Below are 24,259 nucleotides of genomic sequence, written 5' to 3' on the forward strand. Positions count from 1 at the left end.
AGCCTGAGAGAGAGAGAGAGCATGCTGTTGCACTGAATAAAGTTTAAACTGCAGGGTCTTAACTTTTGTGGCCCTTTTAGCATTATATTTCTTTTGAAGAAAATATGTGAAAACAATAAAATGGTTTCTGCAGCATTTTCCTGAACATTATAATAATCATTGAATATTTTGAGCACATTATTATATTATTATCATAATCATTTTACATAAGGCTGTGCTGTGGGTGTGTTGCCACTGCACTAATACGTATTTGCATTGGGAAACAAACGCACGAGTGCATTGGCTACATTGTCACAGCACTTTTATCACCATTATGTTCATATCCTGATGTTGGCTACATTGTTACAGCAGTTCCCTAAATTTAAGCCCCTTAACTTTTATTGCCATTATGTCCAGATCTGGGGGTTGGCAGGCGTGTTGTCGAAGCTGTTGTGTTTTAAGCAGAGAGAAGGTTGCGCTGGTAGCAGGGCTTGTCTCGCTTGTCTCTGGCGGCGAGCTCTCTTGAGGTTGTTTCCCAGATTTAATTGGTCCCATCGGACCCATCTGGACTGCCGTGGAAACCTGCAGCCCGACTGAGTCGTTTTGAGGGCAGAGGCGGGTCCCCCCCCCCTCCCCCAAACACCCCTCCCCCCTCCCCCGGCAAGGTGTCTAAGGTCCTCTTTCTCCTCACCAATCATGACAATCTCTCTGCCACTGTCCTTCAGGGCAATCAGGGATTTATTAGCCTCTTGCCTGCTGTGCTGTGTTTAGTCGTGCTGTCCTGGGTAGACGTCAGCTAGCCAGCACTGACCTTTCAGACTGAAAGCATTGTTCAGCCTCTAATTTTTAATTCATTTAATCTCTCCTTCCATTCCCATTTCTTCAGCTGCAAATATCATAAGGAGCATAATTAATCAATTTCTTAATGCGATCTACTGTGTGGCTGCGTCAGTTTCCAGAATAATAAAAATCTGCATAAAAATGCATAATTTAAAAAGGTGCGTTCGGATCCCGCAGACACTGTAAGTCCTTCTTTGTATCTTCGGCTCAGCAGCGTTGCCGTTTCCCATGTCCAGGAATGTCTGCATTCCTGTACTGTGGCCTAAGATTGAAGGGTTTTTTTTTCTACTTAATACTCATTTTCTACTTTGAGACAGCAGTGTAAGTACAAGCACACGCAGGCCCACTCATCACTGTTTGAGCTTTGAACTATCTTCACGATAAGAAAACAGCAACCACCGGGACAAATACAAATGAATACAAATGCATTTAAAATGGTGCAAGGATCTTCCTTTCAAAGTCTGGTCTAGACCAGGGTTCTCAACCCAGTGCAGGAGCACTACTGCTTTTTGTTTTCACCTGAAATCAGCAACCAATTCTGACCCAGTAAAGCGAGGTGAGGTGAGTTAACCATGTGGTAAATTGCTTTAACTGATACATTAAGTGTGGAGTAACAACGAAAACCAGCAGACCCTGCAGACTGCCCGGAGCAGGGTCCAGAACCCCAGATGTAGACTGACAGTCCCAGTCCCAGCCCCTCCCCCGAAACCTCGCCAAAACGACTCCCATTGCAGTTGAATGTTCAAGCAGGGAACTGGCCGCACCGATGCTCTTGAGCACGGCAGGGAACCATATGCGAACACGCCCGCGGCCAGAGAGAGGCGAATCGCTGCTGGCGTTTCAGATGGGGAGCCATACGGAAGACGCTGGAAAGCGGCGTTTGAGACGTTTACTGCAGCCGTTATTTTTTATTTTCTTTTAATTCAATCCGTATTGATCAGCGCGTCTGAAAGCATACGCCGTCGCGTCTGCGTCCCTCTCTCTCTCTCTCTCTCTCTCTCTGCTCTAATGTACTTTACTTCTATCTCCGACGATAACCGCAATCAAGATGTCTCGGTGGTAATTATTGTTTTGAAAGTCTGTTCTGCAGAAGACCTTAAAAACAAACTCGCAGATGCCCAGCTAATTAAATAAAAATGTCATTGGCCACCAGACATATTAGTTCTGGTTATGATCCCACTGCAAAATGAAAGAGAAGTCTGCAATGCGAGTATGACCTTCAATGAGACGTCTCGAGCACCTGTAATGGCTGGACAGTTTTAGCAATATCCATGATTGAAAACATAAGTAATTGCGTAGACTGAATTGAGTGAAGTTCTCTAAATGTTCAAGTCTTTTTACAAAACAAATCCATATTATGTGGGAACTCAGTGAGAGCACTACGTATACAGTATGTTTTTTGAGTTCTGTCAGTTCTGAATTTGAAAGCAGGGCTCTACGCTAACATTTCTTTTTCTTCCAAGGAGCACATTAATGTATTCTATGTAGGGCTTCTAAATTATTTTACCAGTTAGCACACATCAAATTTCAGGGGCAAATCCTTCTAAAAAAATGGGAGCACTGTAGAGCCCTGGGCAGAAATAATTTATTTTAAAAAGTAAGCAAGTGCATTATTTATTATGACGTCCACCATACAAAAAATTGAGGTGCACATATATGAAAATGCATAATAGTTTGGTGCAGTTGATTCATCGAAGTGAACAGGAATAGCAGAGCACAGCAAATTGATTAGAAGCGATGCAGTGCAACACAGATCCGCAATGCATCGATTCCGTAAAACCCCTGAACCAGAACACCTGAACTACACTCTCAGGCCTGGCCAGTCCTTATACTTTGCACCGTCTCCACTTCCTTACTCTAGGAGGTTCCAAATGGTGACAGGAATGCTCAAGTATCTTTTGAATATGATGTTAATGTTCCTATTGGAACAGGGGGCACCGCCCAACGTTAAGAATTTGGAGCCAACCATCTGGATAGTGTACAGGATCTGTGGTCACAACCCACAAGACCCCACTGAGTGGGGTTACCCAGGTCACAGACGCGAAGCAAAGTGACTTCTGGGACATGGCAGAGGAGGTTAAAGATTGGCAAACCATCTCTGGCTAGACTCCCCCACCCCCCAACCTTCTTATTGTGGGTCATTAGTTTCCATGGTGATGCAAAAATAAATCCATACAAAGGAGGCTGGCCACTGAGTTGAAAAACAAGAGGGATTAGAAACTGCCCCTCCTCCTCCCTGCTCCCCCCACTCTCACCCACCCCTGCCGCTCACTGGCCCCCGTGTGGTATTTTCAACCTCAATGACTTCCACTGCAAATCAATATGACCCCAAGCCGAACTAATTCATTGTTACCAAATCGTATTAGGCTTGTTCAGTCATTCAGCAGGATGTGAAGGAATTTAAATAAATAAATACACAAATAAGTTTGCATTTAAATGAAGCAAGTATTTTGGGGTACACATCTGTTTAACAGTCTAGCCGTGAGTTTGTCATCTTTACCAATTCCACCTGCCGCAAATATCATCGTTAATTCTTTTCAGTGGCTTTTATTAGTCTCCCTGTACAATTATTTTCCTGTTTGTTTGTTATAAACATGGTTTGACAATGAGCATGTGCAGTGTGCTTGGCATACCAGCAGGTAAAATTTTATTGAATTGGGACTATGTGCTAAACTCTTATTTTGAGGGAACACACTGGGGAGATGCATTGTGGAGAGCATTGACTGAGCTAACCAAGTCTGTGTCCTCTTACAGGTGATTTTGGACCCGAACTGTGACCGACAGCTGAGACAGGACACGTGTGGAAAACTATGAGCCTGGACCCCTCTTCCCTGACTGAAGGATAGGGGTGCGGATAAGGGTTGTTTTGGGGGGGTCGCTGTAAGCCGGATACAATGAGAACTTACATACTGCTGGTGCTTTGGGCATCCCTGTCCCAGCATGGGGACGCCTTGACCCTTTACAAAAGGACTACAGAGGCCACGGCGCGGCGGGCTGCGGGGGCGAGACGGGACTCCGCGGTGGTGCTGAGGCGATCCAAGCGAGGGTGGATGTGGAACCACTTCTTTCTGCAGGAGGAGTACAGGGGAACGGACAACCAGTACGTCGGCAAGGTGCTGCAAGCGTCCCGCTCCCCATACCCCGTGTCATCACTTTTCCAGTTTCAATTATCTCTGCATCAGTAAATTCTGTGCAGTTTGGGGAGATGTTATTGCGAAAATGAAAAAGTCCTAATAACAACAAGCTTTCACCCCTCTTCTATTATCCCCTCTGTCTCACAAATCAATATCAATATGTTTTATGCTTTACTGGTTTGCCGTATATTTTATTAATATTGCCATTGCCAAAGTGAAGTGAACAATACAAAAAGTAAAACAAATACTGAAGCCAATGAGTGTGAGATAATATCAATAGATATCAATGTAGTATACTGTACTCTGACAGTCTCTATATGTATATGCCTGCATATACACACACATGCATGAATATGCATGTGTGTGTGTGTGAGCGTCTGTGCATCCATGCCAAATGGGTTGCTGGACAAGAAATAGTATCTGTTGAATTGCAGATTGGAATCGATATCTGTTTTCCACAGACACAAATACCCCTGCCGACACCATTCCGCCTCTCTGCCTGAGAGTGGTACACCATATGCAGGAAAAAAATGGTTGTATTTACTTAATTTGCAAACAGATGGTGGGAATTATGAACATATTAGGTACGAAGGGCAGCATGACTTGACTGACTCACAGTAATTATTGCATAAGCACATAAAAAAGGTTTTCACAATTAGAATTACTTCCACCAAACACAAGTATGCTAATTAAAAACCATACTTGTTACTCTCAATATTGTGACTTTTTCTTGTGAAGGAAGAAAAAATAATTATTTTTTAAAAATTATTTTTGCTGGGGTGGGAAGAGGCAAAAATTGTATATCTGTAACTGCTGTTTGAGTTCTTAAAAACTTTTGATTTGTTGGCTACATTATATTAAGAATATATATGATATTTTAGATAGACCTCCTTACAGACATTTCTAAGTGACAGCTATACAGAATACAGGGCTTCATGGTCTAAAGCAAGAACCAAGTAAGGCTCTTGCGTAAAGGAAGATTCATTTTTCAGCAATAAATTTTTGAGGTCATAAAGTTTGACAATATTTGACAATAGTCACACTTGTGGTTACAAATTGCACTGTGCAAACATAAAAAATATTCGTCTTGCACAAGTTGTTCGTTCAGTTGAATTTTATCATTATTAAATTTGTAGAACTCTCAGAAGTTCTCAGCATGATTTCTCTTCTAAAATGGACAATTGCCTGCATTACAGAAGAATTTCAAGTCGTCAGTATCATTCCATAGCATGCCCCATGAACAGTGATACTTTAGAACTCTAATTCTCGCCTGACACTGCGAGAAATGTGTTAGCTGTCTAGATTCAAGTGTTTAGCCAGTCTAGTTGATGTTATCCATTTTATAGTATCAAATTGATTTTTTTTTTTTTAATGGTCATTTTAGCAGAACCGCTTTTTGAAGTTAATGATTGTTTTGTTTGGCAGAGAACATTCTGTCCTTAGAGAGGCATGACAAGGTATATCCATACAATAAAATAGGATTTATTTCTGCAGAAAGAGTTCAGTACCTACACACAACAAGATGGATAAGCCCAAACTGAAGAAAGCAGGGACGGTCCCTGCTTTTATAAGCAAAAAGTGTTTTAAACCAGTGTTTCTCAACCCTGGTCCTGGGGACCCACTGCCCTGCATTTTTTAGGATGTCTCCTTGCTCCAGCACACCTGATTCAAATGAATGGGTTGTTATGAGGCTTCTGCAGAGCTTGATGACGACCCATTCATTTGAATCAGGTGTGTTGGAGCAGGGAAACATCTAAAACATGCAGGGCAGTGGGTCCCCAGGACCAGGGTTGAGAAACACTGTTTTAAACAACAGCATACATAATTCTACGTCTGAGTAGTCAGATGGTAGAAGGTCCAGGGATCAGAAAGTCCTGCCATGTGTTCGTCCACCCATGGGCCACTAATTAGTTCTACCTCCTGGATGAAGAATTGTACTAATTAGCAAATTGAGGTGATTGGAAGAAAATACTGGGGAGGTCTTTTACTTTCTGAACCTGGATTGTCCACCTCTGTTAAAACGCACCCCAGGTTGAAAGTATTATGTAAATATTAGCCTAGAACATTATTTCAAGAAAAACCTGATACTTTTGTAAAAAAAAAAAAAAAAAATTTAAATGGTAGTATTGAACAAGTACCGAGGAGTAGTGGCCAGTGGAGTTTGTATATGCTTACATTTTTCGAAGAAAGCCACATATATGGCATCGTTTGTATATGCTTGGATACTGATGGCCCGGACATAGCTAGATGCAATGGTACAGCATAAGCTGTTGGTAAAATGTTTTAATAGAACAAATGTAATTTTTCTTTCATAATAAAGCACATCATGTAATTTCTTACGCTTAAAGCTTGTACAGCATTTTTTGTCTGTGCTGCAGAGTTTTTGACCTTACTAGCACCAGTGCTACTGGCAAGAAAAAAAAGTTAATTTACAGCCCTGGTTTTATATCATGCTGGCACATCTTTCATTCTTAGTTCTCAAGCAGCACATGGTCTTCAGTACCAAGGACCTGTGTACTAGGCTAATGTTTATATACGAATTTCCTTTAGCACAGATTGCATAGCCATAGGAAATAGTTTCAACCAAAAAATAAGATTAAGCATAATTGTTTGGAGAATAATCGGGTAATATAGGCACGTATAACCTCTGGAGGTTGTTCATTTTGTCACATTACAACGTAGCCTGAAATCCTAAATAAAATTTGGTCGTACATTAAAAAAAGCCTACACTTCCAGCCACTAATCAACTTGCCATTTACGGATTGCTGTGCGAAAACAGAATATCACCAACAGCCCCAGGTTCTAGTTGACTTCTCCTCTCACAGATGATAAATCTGACGGTGGAGAAGACTATTCAGCTGGCAGCATTAAAGGAGGGAGGGCAGAATCTTTATTATAGGCTGCCCATAGACAATTTGTTCTGCTGCATGTACATATAAAACTCAGACACAATTTCACGACAAATCAAAAAGCACGATACTGTTCACAGCAAAAATATAAATTGCTGAATTATTGTTTTTTACTACAGCGTAGCTGGCAAGCTCTGATTTGTGAGGAAACACATTTGGATGGATGTTAAGGAAGATGAGAGAGAGAGGCTGAGAGATAGACCTGATTGGGTGAAATGTGTTATGCAACATGAAGCTATTTAAATCTGCTGTTGAAAAGTTTGAGGATTCTCTTGAATTGATTAAACAAAACAGTCCTTCTGTTTCATGTGATCCTTTTTGTATAGCTTCTGTGAGAGGGAATGTTGGGCGTGTGTGGGTTTTAGTACTACATGGCAATTTAATTTCACTAAAATGGCAATTTGTGGCAATGAATAGTCTCCTCTTCAGGCATTCTTGGCTTGGTGTTGAACCAGCTTTAGTAGGTAACAGTTGTTGCAGATGAGGTTGGTGCTATAAAGGAAAGACACGGGAGTTAAGCTTTTTATTATTAACTGAAGATATTTGTAGTAAAGTGCAGTTAAAGGGAAAGGGAATGTGTTAGAGAGGAAGTTCCTGTATGAATTATGATGTAAATTATTTGTGAATGTAATTATGATGTAAAATCATACTGTATGTCGTTATTGCAGATATGTAGTAGGGGCATCGTAGGGGAATTGAAATAAATATTACTGTATTTGTTGTGGGTGTTGGAGCATATGTATACTAGAAGAGAAAGTATATGGGGGGGTTAAAGATGCGTGAGGGCATGGCCATCCATCCAAGCTATTGTATACTCAGTCCACAGCCTTTGTGATCTGACTAGCGTCAGCAGCCATCATATGTGCAGCTACCTTGTGGTTTACCTTGAGAGAAGACTACAGGACTATATTGTGTGTTGGTATTTACACATCAGGCAACCCGGGTTCATCAGTTTACGCATGAGTAATACAGAGGCAGCCTCATTTTTCTTGATTTGGGTCTACTCCACAATTGTTTAATTTGTAATCAAACAAATCACACGTGGTTAAAGTGCACATTCTCTGCTTTTCTCTGCTTGTACAAATTACAGCAGTTTTTAGCATTTATGAACAAACAAACACTGTTTGTGCCATACACGGCCTTCACCAAGTTTCCTCATAGCCACAGCAGACACATCGCCATTTTTGGTGGGTTTGACGCAACACGGTTCACAACCATTCAGTTTTAATGCCGCCAAAAGAGAAAACAACATAGAGAAAGGAAGAAACACATGCATAGCATTAACGAATGCAAGATGCACAAGACCAAAGGGTTTTTTTTTTTTTCGGTATTGCAGTCATGGAGTGTGATGCATACCCATGGGGATATCTTGCTAACAACCATATGTTAGCATGGAACATACAACCTAAAAAAGCAACTGATCATGACAGAACCAAATTCTATTAATAGTGCACTCTGAACCGAGTGACTAACTCAGCCTTGTGAAGCCCTGGGTATGTTCATATGAGCTCTGCACATATGCCTGCTGATCACAGCCTGAAATCAATTTGTGTGAGAATCCTGTTTATCTTCTTTTTTTTACTTTTTACATGAATATATAAGGAATAAATCATTGCAACCCATACATGCTCTGCAGATATGCAGTATGTATGCTGGGGGTGGTGATGATGTGGCCCAAGGCAAAAGCATTATGCAAAGCTTTTGTGTTTTGGGAGCGTTCATGTGGAGCTTCTTTCAGAAGCCATAGTACGTAATATTAATTATGACTGCCGAGCGTCTGCTTAATATTCAAAAGTGCTTATTTTCAGTCAGATCTCCCCCCTTTCCTGTAAACATTTTGTCTCTTGTCTGCACAGTGCAGCATTCTGGGACTTCCCGTTTAGCAGAGTCGTTCAGATTACGCGCCCCATAAACGTTGCCGCTATACTCTGTCCATGTTGCTTGTCAGATAAACCTGGAACATAAACTTGCATATGTTCATACCACTGGGAAAAAGACACATTTTTCCCCAGCGGTATTGCCTTCTTAAAACATGATAAATTAATAAAGGCTGTGTGTGGCGGTATGAATATGAATATAACATGAGGAGCAGAGGATGGATTCCTGTGTTCTCTTCCATGAAAATGGCTCCAGTGCACAATGCGCCTGTCTGCCCGTGGCCCAATCATCGCTTACCAGTCATGCGTCAGGCCTGTCACCCGGCCAGACTCGTATAAATCTGGGGGATAGCCACGCACTTAACTGAGATAAGTGTGCACAGACTGCCCTTGATTACAGCCCGGGGCATTGATTGTTACCTGCTTGTAGTTTTTTTTTTTTTAAATGAGACAGACCTACAGAGTACTGTTTGAACACAGGAATCGCCCGCTGCTTTTCATTGCCTGTCCTTTTCGCATACGTTAGCTCGTTGTGACCAAGTGAGAATAAAACTTGGAGGGTGAGTTGGGGGGGGGGGGGGGGGTGGTAAGGGAGTCAGCACTTTCTGGATAAAAGCGTGTGTATCCATGTAGCGTGGTGTGACTTAATGTGTCTGACTGGCCCATAGGACACAGTCACAAGGCAAACTGTCAGGCCTGCAGAACAGTTTCAGCACTTAGTCTCATAAAAAAGTCAACGCCTTTTCTACGAAAGCTGTTTTAAAGCTGTTTTTGTCACAAAACTAATTGCTATTTTAATGATAGGTGAGTCTGTCGAGCCATATGGATCATCAAAAAATTATGACTCACGTGAGTTTTAGTTCACAGCTTTATGAGGCATTTTGTAGCGACAGCCACACCGGTCTGAGACATCCACAATACTTCAGCCCCCTAGCACTGTCATCCGGTCCTGACACGGCCTCTTTCTGGTCCTCCACAGCTCCACTCCGACATGGACAAAGGGGACGGGAGCGTCAAGTACGTCCTCACCGGAGAGGGCGCAGGGTCCCTGTTTGTGATCGACGAAAAGTCGGGCGACCTTCACGCCACCAAGGGGCTGGACAGGGAGGAGAAGGCCAACTACACCCTCCGCGCTCAGGCGGTCAACAGGTACACGGGCCGTCCGCTGGAGCCCTGGACCGACTTCATCATCAAAATCCACGACATCAACGACAACGAGCCAAAGTTCTCCAAGGAGGTTTACACTGCCAGCGTCCCCGAAATGTCCGAAGTTGGTACGTTTGGAATTTTCACTCAAACTAGTTAGTGAACTAAGTTTACTCGTTCTTATGAGATTGCACTAGGCTGGTATAAATAGGCTGTTGGAACCTTATGGATTCTCATTGATACAAAAACAGGTTTGGTATTGAAAAAATAATCACCTGATGTTTTACCATCAGTAAAGACATTTTTTTTAAGTCCAAAGTACTTTCAAAAAGAACTTGGTAGGCCTATCTCTTGAAATTGCTGTTATTGGTTTATCACTTGTATGTGTGAAATTGATATTTCTCACTGATGAACTGCAGACATAATTATCCACCTGACTCATCTAATAAAAGGAAAAATCTGAGAACAGAGGCGACAGAAATATTGGGCATTGGCGCTTTGAGCTGTTGATTTATGCAAATCAATTTCCTGTTATAAGTTTTATTTGATAATGTATTTAGAGTAATAATCCAGCAGCCCTCCCAAGATGCATGAAATGAATGCCACTTTACTGTTATTGCGATCTCGATTTGAGTTTATGGCCTCAATGACTTGTTCTTTTTTCAGGGAGGAGTGTCATACAAGTCACAGCCACGGACGCTGACGACGCCTTGTACGGGAACAGCGCCAGACTGGTCTACAGCATCTTACAGGGCGACCCGTACTTCTCAGTGGAGCCAGAAACAGGCAAGTCTCCACCCCACTGCTTGGTTTTTATTATTTACATATTTTATTTCTAAAGCACATTTTACAAGGCGGTGGGGAGACGGGATCCAGCGCTGGAGCTCTCGAGTGTTTTTCGAGTGTGCGTTTTACACAAGTGGGCCGGTGAATTTAATGGCCGAGTGCCCTGGAACATTTCCCACTCACCTTTTAGTTTAAACAAAGACAAAATGGACACGGAATATCCTTTTGGCAGATTAGCACACGGATTAAAAGCGATATGGTTTATCCCCCGGGGTGGCTTTGCACGATCAACGTCCATGTCACACAGCAGAAAGGACTCATGGGAGTCTTTCTGTTTGCATTTTATTTGTTTTTGTTAAAAAAATAAAAAATAAAATAAAATATCTCAAAACCCTTGCTGCAGTTTTAGCTTGGGACCAATGGGGTTTGATGAAATATATATATATATATATATATATATTTAACAGTCTGTGTAACAGACGCTTGTTTTGATCGTAGTGTAGCGCTGGCTTTCTGTTTATGGAGGAGGAAGGAAGCGCTATCGCTCCTCAGAGATGCTTTAAATGCAGCCCCGCTGGTTTTAGTTCAGGCCTATCGCAGGTGCCCCTGCCGCCGCGTGCTTTTCTAATCTGGAGCCAGTTACCGCATCGGCGGGTTCACCGCCGGTCCCCGCGCTTATTATCCGGAAACGTTCAAACGAAAAGAGATCAATCAGGTGCTGCCGGGCGCACGGGAGAGACGTCCGACCGAGAGGCGGAGTCCGGGAGGGCAGCGCGCCTGCGCGGCGGACCCCTGGATCACAGCCAAAAACAGCCGCCCTTCTCTCTCTCTCTCTCTGTCCTTCCCCCAGGGATCATCAGAACGGCCCTGGGCAAGATGAACAGGGAGACCATCGAGCGCTACCAGGTGGTGATCCAGGCCAAAGACATGGCGGGCCAGAGGGGAGGCCTGTCGGGCACCACCACGGTCAACATCACCCTGACGGACGTCAACGACTGCCCGCCTCGCTTCCCTCAGAGTGAGCAGCCCCGCGCCACGATCCGCGCGTGCTCTTTTTGTGTGTCCTGCGCTCTACACAGGCCCCGCCCTAATTATGCCCCGCCCCTATCATGCCCTGCCAATATCCTTCTCCAGCTTATCTCATTTGTGCCCTGCCCCACTCGCCATCTGTGGAACTGAGGCTCCGCCCTACTCATGCTTCCCATTATTATTATTATTATTATTTCTGTTGTATTGAATACTGGGGCATGTCATTGTACTGCAGTGGCTTTTGCAGGGAATTAAAATCAGGCACAAACTGAATGATGGAGAAGCAAGGTCCCTCATCATTGCATCATTACCGTCTGGCAATCTCTTCTGAGTGAAAGAGTGCAGTTTTATGGCTTTCACTCTCCACTCTATTATCCTTTTCTCCTCTCTCTTTCTCTGGGTCACATCATCCCCCATTTTCTCTCTCTCTCTCTTTTTTTCTTTTCCAACTTTCTCTATATCTCAGTTTTAATTAAGACCCAATGGTGTGGCATAAGGCAGCGTTGTGAAAGCAGACGTGGAGGAAAGAGAGAGAGAGAGAGAGACTGAGTCAGAGCTCATGAGGCTCCTCACAGTGTGAAGCTGATCTGTCTCTTCCTCTGTGGTGTTTTTCGCACTTCTCTGCTGGGAGCTGCAAATCAGCCTCGGGGATCCTTGCGAGAATCAGAGACGCCGACGCTGATGAGCCAGCCGTCGCGCGGCCCATCAATTAAAGAGCGCCGCGACCGCGGGGCCTGACGCTCGCGCCTTTTTCTGAGTCCGACGCGGCGAGGGAAACTTGCCGTTCCCGGTTCCGTCTCCCTCCTCGTGCCGCAGCCCGTGTCAGCGGGTACCTGGAGCCTCGGAGACACTTCCTTTGACTCCGGCACCGGCGATGACAGAGGAAGCAAGTAACAAGTGCCTGAGTAGTATTATCACTAGTTCGCCCTGCCACTTAACAGGCACGGAGCGCCGCCCGCCCAGAAGACGAGAACGGCACGTCTCAACAGCGGCGATAATTAGCTGAGCCAAGCTGAGACCGAAAGCGCCTCGCTCACCGCCTGCCACTCGCTATCGTTTGTGGAGTAGCGCTCGTTGAATGCGGTCCACGCAAGCGTGTCACACCCACGCAGGCCTGAAAGTCAGCAAGGCTTCATGTCCGGTGATTGGCAGCAGTGTAGGCAGCAGCATTGGGGTGGGCATGTTAGTGTAGTGTAATGGTTAGCAACCTGCTATTGCCTCTCTGAGGCTGCGGGCTTAGCTTCCCGGTACGACGTTGCCGGACGCTGCTGTGTACCCTTGGGCCTGGTACTCGGTTAAATTGACTTTTTTCGTGAAATGTACATACGCAGCAAATATGCAAGTCACTCTGTTGTCATGGAAACCGAATATATTGTCTCCAGTTAGTCTTCAGGATAGTGTTGTTTGCACATGCCAACATAATTTTTGTTGATGAAGCAATTACATGCTCATACCTGCACCCTGTGTTTCTACCTCCCAGTCCACGCCGAACCGTTCCTGTTAAAAATTTGTGTTAATGTGTGTGTGTGTGTGTGTACGTGTGTTTTGTGTGTGTGTGTGTGTTGTTCCAGGCACATATCACTTCCGAGTTCCAGAGTCCATAGAGGTGGGGTCTCCCGTGGGCAGAATAAAGGCTGAAGATGATGACATCGGCAAGAACGCTGAGATGCATTACAGCATCATTGGTGACGAGGGCCAGGGTACCTTCAACATTTTGACGGACAAGAGAACACAGGAAGGACTCATTATTGTCAATAAGGTAATCCCAAGTTCCTCTTCCATTTTGGGAACGTCATGCCGAAGGCCATGGCTAACTGACTCGTTACCCAGCGGGTAACCTAAGGCAAGGCTCCAAGTTCGAGGAAATATGCAGGTCCACGTATCCTGAATTTTCAAGTTTTGAATTTTCCAGTGTTTGAAACTGCCACTGCTGGGTGCAAGTTAGTCTGTAATGTTAGAACAGCAGACAAAGATATAATTGCCATTTCAGTTGCAAATTGGCCTCCAAGTCCCCTGCTTTCTTATCTCTGTGGTTTCTGTTTCTTGCTATGATCAAAATACACGTGGGATCAGAGCTGTGTTCTTTCACTCACTCTCATTCTAATTTCCTATTCTTCATAAAAGTCTGCCATTTCTCACAAAGCAGAAAAACAATATCCATCCGTCCTCGCTTTTGTTCCACTGTGTTTCCACTAGGAGTTTTATAGCCCTGCATTTTAAATGTAACCAAAGGCTTGCTATCCGCCCAACATTCACGCTTCCAAAAATCGTGGTTCAATCTCGTAACTTCAAACCCAAAATGACCTGAGGTTATCTTCTATAGTGCTACACTGCAGTAGAAAGGAACAAAGATATAACCTGAGCATTGCAGAGAGACCATAGAATTGTGTGAAGTTATAGTGCGTGTCACTTTATGCAAGGACGAGGATATGCCAGAATCTTTAATATAGTGAGTTTCAAGCTCAAATCCTGGAGGACTGCAGTGTCTGCAGGTTTTTGTGGTTTCCTTTCAGTCAGCAGCCAATTAAGGTCTTGAGGGCAAGTTGTGTGGGTACTATAGCCTATCAACGACTTAAAGGAATCATTGGTGCTGAAACACACCAAATACCAGCAGGTACTGGATTCTGACACCTGTATACACAGGCCATAGAACAGTAAGCAAAGGGTAAATATGATCTAAATCTCTGGAGTAGCTATAGTCACAGGTGGGATAAAGTGTTACCACGCGTGGTCGCATGTGATGCCCAACAACATGTGACAGCTGGTGTCCGCGTGTGATCACGTGATCGCGGGTGACTGCCTGTGACCATCTGCGACAGCGCGGGACCCTGTTGTGACTCTGCATGTCTGGACCCGCAGCCTCTGGACTTTGAGAGGAAGAGGAGCTACACGCTGCAGATGCAGGCGGAGAACACCCACGTGGACCCGCGCTTCCTTTCAATGACATCGTTCCGGGACACCACCACGGTCCGCATCGCCGTGGAGGACGTGGACGAGCCGCCGGTCTTCGAGAGGCCCAGCTACGTCATGGAGGTGAAGGAGGACGCCGCGGTCAGGACGCCCGTGGGCTCAGTCAGCGCAGTGGACCCTGACATCCAACACAGCCCCGTCAGGTAGGCCTGCGCTGTACTTCCTCTCTCCAGTTTCCTGTACTGATGTCACTTCCTGTTTCCTAACACCATAGAGAAGCGGGGAATCGTGAGACCCCTACTCAAAGACCATGGCCGGTATTCAATCAACATTTGTCCTTAATGTTGACTAACGATTAAAAGCAATAATTTGGCAGAAGTTCAGCAGTCACTATAAATAACTAGCCAAACAGTTTTGTTGAGAAGAGCTGTAATGCTTTTATAGAAGTCAAAGTCAAAACACAAATTTCACTGAATAAAGGCCAGTGCCTCATTCCTGTTGTTAAAAGAGAAAAAGCTTTTATGTCTTAATGCTTGCTGGTTTAGAGGAAATATCCTCTCAAGTGTCAAATAATCCCTCTTGCTGATTACAAGGATGACTCGATTTGGAAATATAAAATGATATTTCAATATTGTAACTCCTGTCTCAATCCTTGTGAGCAGTTTTCTTTCAACAGCATTTATGATATTATCTATATTAGTTTGTCAGAGTTTACCTGAAGGAGAAGCCAGATAGAAATGTGTCGCTGACAGAATGTTATTTGAAACAACAGAGTGATTTCATTTCATTCTTTTTTTTTCCAAATGTGAATGCTGTTTAAAATCTCTTTCATGTATTTTTATATGGAGCCTAAAAACCTTGCATAAATTAATTTAATTTAGTTCCACTTACCGAGGTTCACTCTTGTCTATTTACTCTTGTTGGAAACATCACTTTTTGTATTGTGCATGAGCGCATGTATAGAAATGGAGTATCAGTCAGAATTGCTTGCCAATTTACCTTTATGATTCCATAATGCATCAGGGTTCTCATGCAGTATCTCATGCCCGTTCCTCCTCAAGGGCTTTTTCGTCTAAACTAAATGAAATCTAAACTAAATCTTGTTCATTCATGTTTGCCGGATCAGGGATGAGTGCGGTAATGAAAAATAAAATTCCCGCCTGCCGGCAAAACCCACGCCGTTTAACGTCGAACCTGTCTTCCTTTATCTATCCCCGTTGATAAGACAGTCTGCTGAAATGTAGCTTCGTCGTGGCAGCGCTATTGCCAGAATACGTTAAAGTCACTGCGCAGGAGCTGAATCTCTGGCTGTGGGCAAGGATGAGACGTGCAGAATGTGCCGGAATGGTTTACAGAGCTGCTATCCAAGGGCCTCATGGCGCAGCGAGCAAACATGCCTGCTTCGGGACAGCAAGTGTAAATAAGCATTTTAAAAAGGGCAATTAAAAGTCTTCCCATCTACTGGGAGCTGCACTTCAGGGCCTACAGTTAAATAGTCATCTGCCTCGTGGCTCAATGGGAAGGGGCTGGGCAGAATTTGGCTATTTATTTATGCAGCTGCGCTGCATTAAGAAACGATGGGGCTGCCTGATATCAATATAATGGCTGCAAAGAGAATGTAACATAAATGTGGAAAAATAGGTAAGACGTGCAGAGAAGAGCAACTGTAGAAATCTATGATCATTCTGTCCTATACCTGCCCCACGCGCCCCATCGTTCAGCTCCGCCCTGCTGCGGTGGCACGTGCCACGCTCGCCATGCCAACCTGTTTCCACGGTAATTAAACCGCCGCAGGCGTTATCACCGGCTCTTCAGAACGCGGTACTCCTCCACAGCTGATTACGGCCTTAAAGTGAAGGACCGGACTGGTGAGGAGTGACACGGACAGTTCGACTGCGCAAACATTTGTCTTCCTCCCGCTGAAGTGCTTCATCTAGTAAAGTAAACATCATTCTGAGCGTGAAATCCACTCCTGTCCTCAGTGAAGTATCTCCGTTTTTGGGAACAATGGCTTTTTTTCTCTTTGAATATTGGATAAAGGTGTCTCTAGTTTACTATTTTATTTAGTTGGGGTTCCCCGTTCAAGTTGGAAAAAGGAGGTTGTTTTTAGGAAACCTCTAATTGAGGTGCATGTGGGGCTTTATTGACAGGTACCTGATCGACCGACGCTCGGATCTGGACAGGATGTTCAACGTTCACCCCGTGAATGGGTCCATCTTCACGCTACGGCCGCTGGACCGCGAGGGGTCCGCCTGGCACAACATCTCTGTTATCGCCACCCAGTTTGGTGAGGGTCCTTCTGCACTTCCAACAGCAGGGCGGTGCCACTGAGTTTCTGTAATGGAACTGCATGAAAAACCGTGTTATCAGAATAGAATAGAATAGAATAGAATAGATATTAAGGATGAAAATCACCTTGCCAGCAGGGGAAAAGCATAAAAACATTCATAAATACATAAAGACATGCATTATACTATATAAATCAATCTAATCTCGGTCAGTAAAAATATCAACTATATAGATAAAAAAAGATAAGATAAGGAAGTACATAAATGAATGTGTCATATCATTGCAGGTTGTGTGAATGTTATGGGCTTCATTCCTGCATATTAGCTTAGATCAACAGTGTTGAATGTATGAGGCAATTGGTGTGAACCACTTCACTAAACATCCATATTAATGGATAACGTGTAAAATGTTTGCTGTTTAAATTATAAAGTTGCCTGCTAAGGAAAAAAATTTATCATAATGCTGAGTGAGAATTTTCTAAAGTGCTGAGCGTACATAAAATTAATCTGCTCTATGCACGTGTGTGTGTGTGTGTGTGTGTGTGCATGCATGCGTGCGTGTATATGCGTGTGTGTGTCTGTGTGTGTGTGTGTGTGTGTGTGTGAGAGAGAGAGAGAGATATTTACTCAGAAGGGTTCAGTTTGTAGGATACTTCTTTTGATTTTTCCAGCCTGGAATTCTCCAAAAGTGAAAGCTGTATGTTTAATATAGTTTTAGCACAACTGATTTCAAAATAATTTTTTTTAAATGATCATTTAAGCGTTGGTATTTCTGTCAGATACATTGGGAAACAATGATTAGCTCATAATAATTTTGGTATAATGTTAAGAAGGAAAAAGACACAAGCTTTAATCCATGTAAAGCTAAGACAGACAAAATTAATATTATGACTCATCATTTTAGGATTCATAGTAAGTAATCTGAGCTAATGTCACCTTACTGAATTTTACAAATTAAGGAAAATAAATGTTGTTTTGTCTTTTTTCTCCCACAGGCAATCCCAAACTGATGAGCAGTGTGCCAGTTTCCATTAGGGTACTAGACATCAATGACAACGCGCCCACGTTTGCCACTTTCTATGAGACGTTCGTGTGCGAGAATGCCAAGCCAGCACAGGTGAAAGTCAACAACCAAGCGTGCAAGACCAAAATACGACCTTTTGAAACCGTCTGTTGTTTCCACGGTCGATACTCCCCATTATGTTTCGTTTAACACAAACCAGCTTGGGACAGTAGCAGCGATGACCAAATGAAATGAATAAGAAAAATGTATTCTTGCGAATAAAACAAATGATACATTGCTGCCTGTGCAACCTAAACTGCAGCAGCATCATTTTGTTTTGGTATTATTCACAAATCTTGTGAGCTGTGTCTCACAAAGGTTTTTTTTTCCTCTTCAGCTGAGCTGTGAGGCCTTGTGTGGCTGTAAAAAAAATAGTTTGTTGGACAGAACAGAGGAGTCCGTTGGGGGAGAATCATTGCATTAATGGCGATACGTGATCAGTGTTCTGTAACAACACGCCTCCGCCGTAGGGTAATCCTTCGCCTTTAATTTCTCCTCTCCCGCCCCGCCTGTCTCCCTGTTCTCGGGCCTAGCCCAGCATCGTTTGGCATTACCACTCCAGGTTGGGTTCCCTGAAGCTTTTCCCATTTGGGGAGCCTCGGTTGGATACAGGGGAGCGATCAGTGCACTTGTGTCCGGGTAATTAACACCTAGTCATCTGTCATGACCGTAAGGACTCCCAAGCACACTGAGACAGGTGGCAGAGCTGGCCTGTGATTGGCCCATTTGGCAGATGGCTCTGAAAAGGTGCTGATATGGATTCTCATCCCACAGAGCCAGCATGTGCTAGCCTGCCCCAATCAGGAAGCCACTTCATCAAGGACACGCGCACTCACGCACCTTCACACACAAGTACACACACGTACTCACATACACACACAAATACACACGCACACATGCTTGCATGCATATGCACGGTCAAAAGCAAGCACAAACAGACATGCAGGTGTACTCATAACTACAAACACACATGCATACTTACACACACATAAATACATGCACACATACACCCGCATACACACATGTACACAGCCGTACTCGCACATACAGATGCACACTCACACGCAAACACGTATGCATACACACAGAGGCAGAGGCACACACCCATGGTTGCATGCACATACATATGCACATGCACATGCACAGACAATTTTGCCATTTCCTTCTGAGGATTTGGATTTTTTTCATATTCATTGCTGCCTCAAGCAAGCTATCTTTTTTTGAAAGTCCATTTTTCTTTTTAAATGGAAGAAACCGGAATGGGCAGTCAGAAAAGAACATCTGTTACCAGTCCTCAAACGTACAATAGGCTTTTAAGAGCATCATGTTCTGTTTGATTTTCACTTTTTCTGTTCAGGGCCCCAGAAAGCACAGGGTATACACAAGGCATGATATGAGCTAGGGGATAGATATGAGCTCTGGGGATAGATATGGGCTTGTGGATGGATGTACGCTAGGTGATAGATATGGCTATGAGTTAAGGGGATAGATATTAACTAAGGGAATAGGTATGACTGGGGGGTAAACATGAGCTGGTGGGTAGATATGAGCTTGGGGGATAGATATGAGCCAAGAGATAAATATGAGCTAGGCGGATAGAAATGAACTATGGGGTATGTATATGTGCTAAGGGCATATATATGAGCAAGGGGGATAGATATGAACTAACAGGTATGTATATGTGCTAAGGGGATAGACGTGAGCTAGCAAAGGGAATAGATGTGACCTAGGGGATAGTAGAGCAGCTCATTTTGGTTTGTTGCCATTTTGTGGCTGGATGGATTCCAGGGTACCTGGAAGCTATGAAGCAGGCACACCGGCTGTTCTACTCTGTGCCAGTGTTAGCCTGGGCACTGCCTGACAGCAGCCATAAAATATTTTACATATCTGATGAACTGCAGGTCTGGGTATGAACTACTTTTGACTCATCCACTAAGATTGGGTTAGTTTGGGAGGGGTTCGTTTTGTATGAGTTGGGTTTGATTTGGGTTGGGCTCGGGTGGCTGGGTTTTATTTTGGGTATGGTTGGGTTGGGTCGGGTTTGGGTTGGGTTGGTTTTTGGGGCTTTACTGGTTTGGTTCGGTTCTATTTGGTTTGATTTTAATGAGTTTTTCGTTTGGCTTATTTCCCTTCAGTGTAGTTTTCATACAGCAAAATTACATCTGTTAAATCAACTAGCAGTGCTAAATTGACTCTAAGGGTCCAACAGGGACACTATATACTCTATCACAGTTAACAGTTCGCCTATCAGGTTGATATTACACTAAAGATTTTACTGTGCATTTGACTTGAATTTTTTAGTTGGATATAATTTGGTTTGTTTTATTATGGTATTTTTTATTTTTATTTTCGGCTTGGTTTGATTGGTTCGCCTGGGGTGTGTTTGTATAATTGAGTTTTTTTTTTTTTTTTTACACTGTTTTGTTTTTTTTTTATTTACAGAGGATACAAACGGTGAGTGCTGTGGATGCAGACAACCCCGCCGGAGGGCACAGGTTCTTCTTCAGCTTAGCTCCCGAAAGCTCAGCCAAGGCCAATTTCACTGTCCGAGATAACAGAGGTGAACAGCGCCCCCTGCAGTGTCCCCACCCTCACTGTACTGCATTTATTAGTATAATTTATCATTTGTGTTATTATCGTAATTGAAGTATATATGATCGTATGATTTTTTTTTTAGATAACACAGCCGCGATTCTGACACGCCGTGGGGGGTTCAGTCGCCTACAGCAGAGCATCTATCTGGTTCCCGTGGTGATCTTGGACGGGGACTACCCCATGCAGAGCAGCACGAACACGCTGACGGTGCGCGTGTGTGCCTGCGACAGGGAAGGCAACGTGGAGTTGTGCAGCGCTGAGGCCGTGGCCCTCACAGCCGGACTGAGCACCGCCGCCCTGGTGGCCATCCTCATGTGCATCATTATCCTCCTCTGTGAGTGTCCCATCCGTCTCCTGGCAACGTGACGGCATCGATAGGCAGAGAAGTGACCTTCACAAACTGGTTCTCTGATTATGATGTACCAAACCTGTTTCACAGCGTTCTCTAACTCAACATCCTTGTAGGGATCACAACTCAACGGGTTCCATTGATTCATTACTTAAAAGTGGCAGTTGGATGTGCTTGTGGCATTTGAACACTTGGGGTGAAAGATCTTAACAAGTGTCAGTATCTTTTCTCTCTCTCTCTCTCTCTCTCTCTCTCTCTATGAGTTAAATCTGTGCTGGCACATCATTACTCTCCTCATTAACACATGTATTTGCCGTGTAATTTAACCACATGCAAATGTTTGTATTGCAGTGATTGTTGTTCTCTTCGCTGCCCTGCGGAGACAGAAGAAGAAGGAGCCTCTAATCATCTCCAAGGAGGACGTGAGAGACAACGTGGTGAGCTACAACGACGAAGGGGGCGGGGAGGAGGACACGCAGGCCTTCGACATCGGCACACTGCGCAACCCCGAGGTGATGGACGTCAACAAGCAGCGGCGCGACATCGTGCCCGACTCGCTCTGCCACCCGCCAGCCCGCCGGCCGCCCGCCCCGGCCCGCGACAACGCCGACGTCCGGGACTTCATCAACCAAAGGGTGCAGGAGAACGACGCCAACCCCACGGCGCCCCCTTACGACTCGCTGGCTACCTACGCCTACGAGGGAAACGGCTCGGTCGCCGAGTCCCTGAGCTCGCTGGGGTCCGCCACCAGCGAGGGGGACCAGGACTACAATTACCTCAGTGAGTGGGGGCCCCGCTTTAAGAAGCTGTCCGACCTGTACGGAGGGGCAGACAGTGACAGGGACTTGTAACAAGGCCCCCCCCAGCCTCCTCACGAGCGGGGGAGAGCGACCAGGTTTCGCGCATGGCGGCTGCAGAAAAACAGAGACTTAAAGAACTCTGCCACCATTTTACAAAGTGTCCTTTTACTCTTTAGCTACCAACACTTTACCTTGTCAGTGATCAGGAAGTAACTTAGCACGTCCTGTGTCTGTGTTGTTCCGTACCTGCGAGGTGGAGACAGTTGACATCTCTTCAAAAGACACGGTTCCCAAACCAGAAAAATCTGTGTATACCGTATCAAGAAATCTCAAAATACTGTCGTTTTTTTTTAGTTTTTTTTTTATACTGCTGCCTGTTTTTACATAGGAAATATTTCATTCACACACACACAAACACTCACTCTCACACACACACACACACACACACATGGTTTTGTGGGAAATGTCTGAATATTGTGACTTTTGCCTCAGCATTTGTTTTGCTTGAACCTATCGGTCAATTTGCTGTTGTTGTAATAGAAGTGTATGTCATCATTTTTCAAGGACTCCATTTCACCTCAAACTCAATCTTCTGCCCAGCCTTGCACATATGAGGATGTGTGGATATTAACTATTTCTAAATACCTTTTTACCTGCTTTAGTTTATCAGGCCAAATTCCTGAATCAAAGGTGAAGGTTGCTGAAATTGTTGTGTAAGAATAAAAAAAAAGATCAAAGGGTAAGTTGGTTGCAGAGAAAATTCACACCCTGTGCAGACGTTCTGTTGATAAAATGCCGCTTTTCGCTTTGCTTTACACCAGCCTGTCTGGCATCATTTGGCACTTTTTTCTCTTTGCAAACTGTGATGGCGATATGGAGTTTTACACACCTGTTTCTCCAGGTATACACAAGGCCCCTAGGACTGAGGAAGATTGACATTTCAGAACCTTTTATTAGTGATTTGGACAATACCCTGAAATTGATGTGTATGTATGTGAGTATGTGTCTGTGTGTGTGTTGAGCTATATATATTTTTTTTTACATATTGGAGATTGTTAAGTCATTTGAAGTTAAGACTGGATATGTGCATACTAATTTTAAGTGTCATTGGAGATCTATAGGTGTCATTTGGGTAGTACTACGTTTTTTCACTGGTGCAACTGTTGTTGATGAGTCATTTGAAGGACCTTGAGAGATCATAGTAGGGGTCTAAATGACTTGATGTAAAATTGGAATTGGTTCAAAGACGTGCAGATTTTTGCTACCGCTTTTGTCGTTGTTGTCATCATCATTTTACTGAAACGAAGAACAGTGGTGATGTCATATTAACTGAGAAATGCTGTACCATTGGCTAACCCTCCACACTACCCCACCATCCCTACACTACTGTCTTTCCTGCAGATCACAGAGAGAGGAGTCTGACATTTATCAGCAGTCTGGTGGACTAACGAGATGCGTTTAATATTGAAATTATACTTGGTGGATTCCTGTTGTGTCATATCTATCATTTTATATTTTAAAACAGCAATTCAAATGAATACTTGTTTTGACTTCCCTTTCACCACCTGTAGAGAGAATGTACAAATATTTTCTAACCTTCTTTCTTTTTATAAATACATATATATACAGTATATATAGCGTGAAAATATGTTTTATATACCTTTCACTTTGAGAAACGTGTTGACATTGTTCTGAAATGGTCCAGATTGTGTTAAACCAAGAAATTGTGGAATCCAGGCAGTTTTTTGTATTTATAAATAGTGCTTTCTAGTGCATTATGGAAATGTATAATGAACTTGTCATTGTTTCTTCTCAAAGTAGTCAAAAATGGCCAAATGGCACCAACAGCATTGTGTTTTTACCTATTTTTCTGCTTTTCCACATAAATGAGACAGTACCCTGAAGTGTGTTTGTGTGTGTGTGTGTGTGTGTGTGGGTTTGTGCTGGGATGGGTGGATCAGTAAGGTTTAAATTCCATCCTGTGACAACCAATGAGAAATGGTGAATCTGCCTCCCTGAATTCCAAGCTTGCCTCCCAGACTGAATGGAGTATCATGCTAAAGAACAATGCCGTGGAATTTGTACTGTATAAACTTATGGATTTAGGTCCTACGAAAATGAGATCAGCAAGGCCGTTTGACGGACCTCAATGGACCTGCTCCATTTCTCATATGAAAAAAAAGAAGAAAAATCAAGCGTTCAGTCTATAAATGTTCATTTAGACACGGCTGGCCAATTTGCTGCAACTCTGCATTTTGTCTGTGACACTTTGTATTCCTGAACGGTCAGGGTTTGTTTGCAGTCACTTCGGAAGAGGATATCGCCCATGCATCTTTCTGCTTTGTATCTTGTGACTTTGTACCAAATATTTATACACACATCCAATGTTGCTGTTTTAATGTTTTACAGAAACGTTTTCAGAACGTGTCAGCCTGCATCTGGGCCATCTACAGCTTGACCATCAATGTATTATTAAACGTTTGCATTTATTACAATAAATAAGAATTTTCGACAAAAAAAGAGTGTTCCACTTCTTTGTTCAATAAAACTCCCT

General features: G+C 43.7%; 1 protein-coding gene across 1 annotated transcript in view; it reads left to right on the forward strand.

Moving 5' to 3' along the window:
• LOC118234497 (cadherin-10-like) overlaps nt 1-23,896 on the forward strand; it is a 38,040-nt gene extending 14,144 nt beyond the window's left edge. Inside the window, exons 2-12 of the mRNA XM_035431069.1 lie at nt 3,574-3,932; nt 9,719-10,013; nt 10,552-10,671; nt 11,522-11,689; nt 13,272-13,459; nt 14,560-14,813; nt 16,761-16,897; nt 17,894-18,015; nt 20,404-20,521; nt 20,639-20,890; nt 21,257-23,896. Coding sequence (XP_035286960.1) covers nt 3,714-3,932; nt 9,719-10,013; nt 10,552-10,671; nt 11,522-11,689; nt 13,272-13,459; nt 14,560-14,813; nt 16,761-16,897; nt 17,894-18,015; nt 20,404-20,521; nt 20,639-20,890; nt 21,257-21,756 — 2,373 coding nt within the window. The 5' untranslated portion in view covers nt 3,574-3,713 and the 3' untranslated portion in view covers nt 21,757-23,896. The remainder of the gene's footprint in view (nt 1-3,573; nt 3,933-9,718; nt 10,014-10,551; nt 10,672-11,521; nt 11,690-13,271; nt 13,460-14,559; nt 14,814-16,760; nt 16,898-17,893; nt 18,016-20,403; nt 20,522-20,638; nt 20,891-21,256) is intronic.
• The last annotated feature ends 363 nt before the right edge of the window (nt 23,897-24,259 follow it).

This window comes from Anguilla anguilla, chromosome 8 (genome assembly GCF_013347855.1).
Source record: "Anguilla anguilla isolate fAngAng1 chromosome 8, fAngAng1.pri, whole genome shotgun sequence".
In the NCBI taxonomy this organism is placed as follows: domain Eukaryota; kingdom Metazoa; phylum Chordata; class Actinopteri; order Anguilliformes; family Anguillidae; genus Anguilla; species Anguilla anguilla.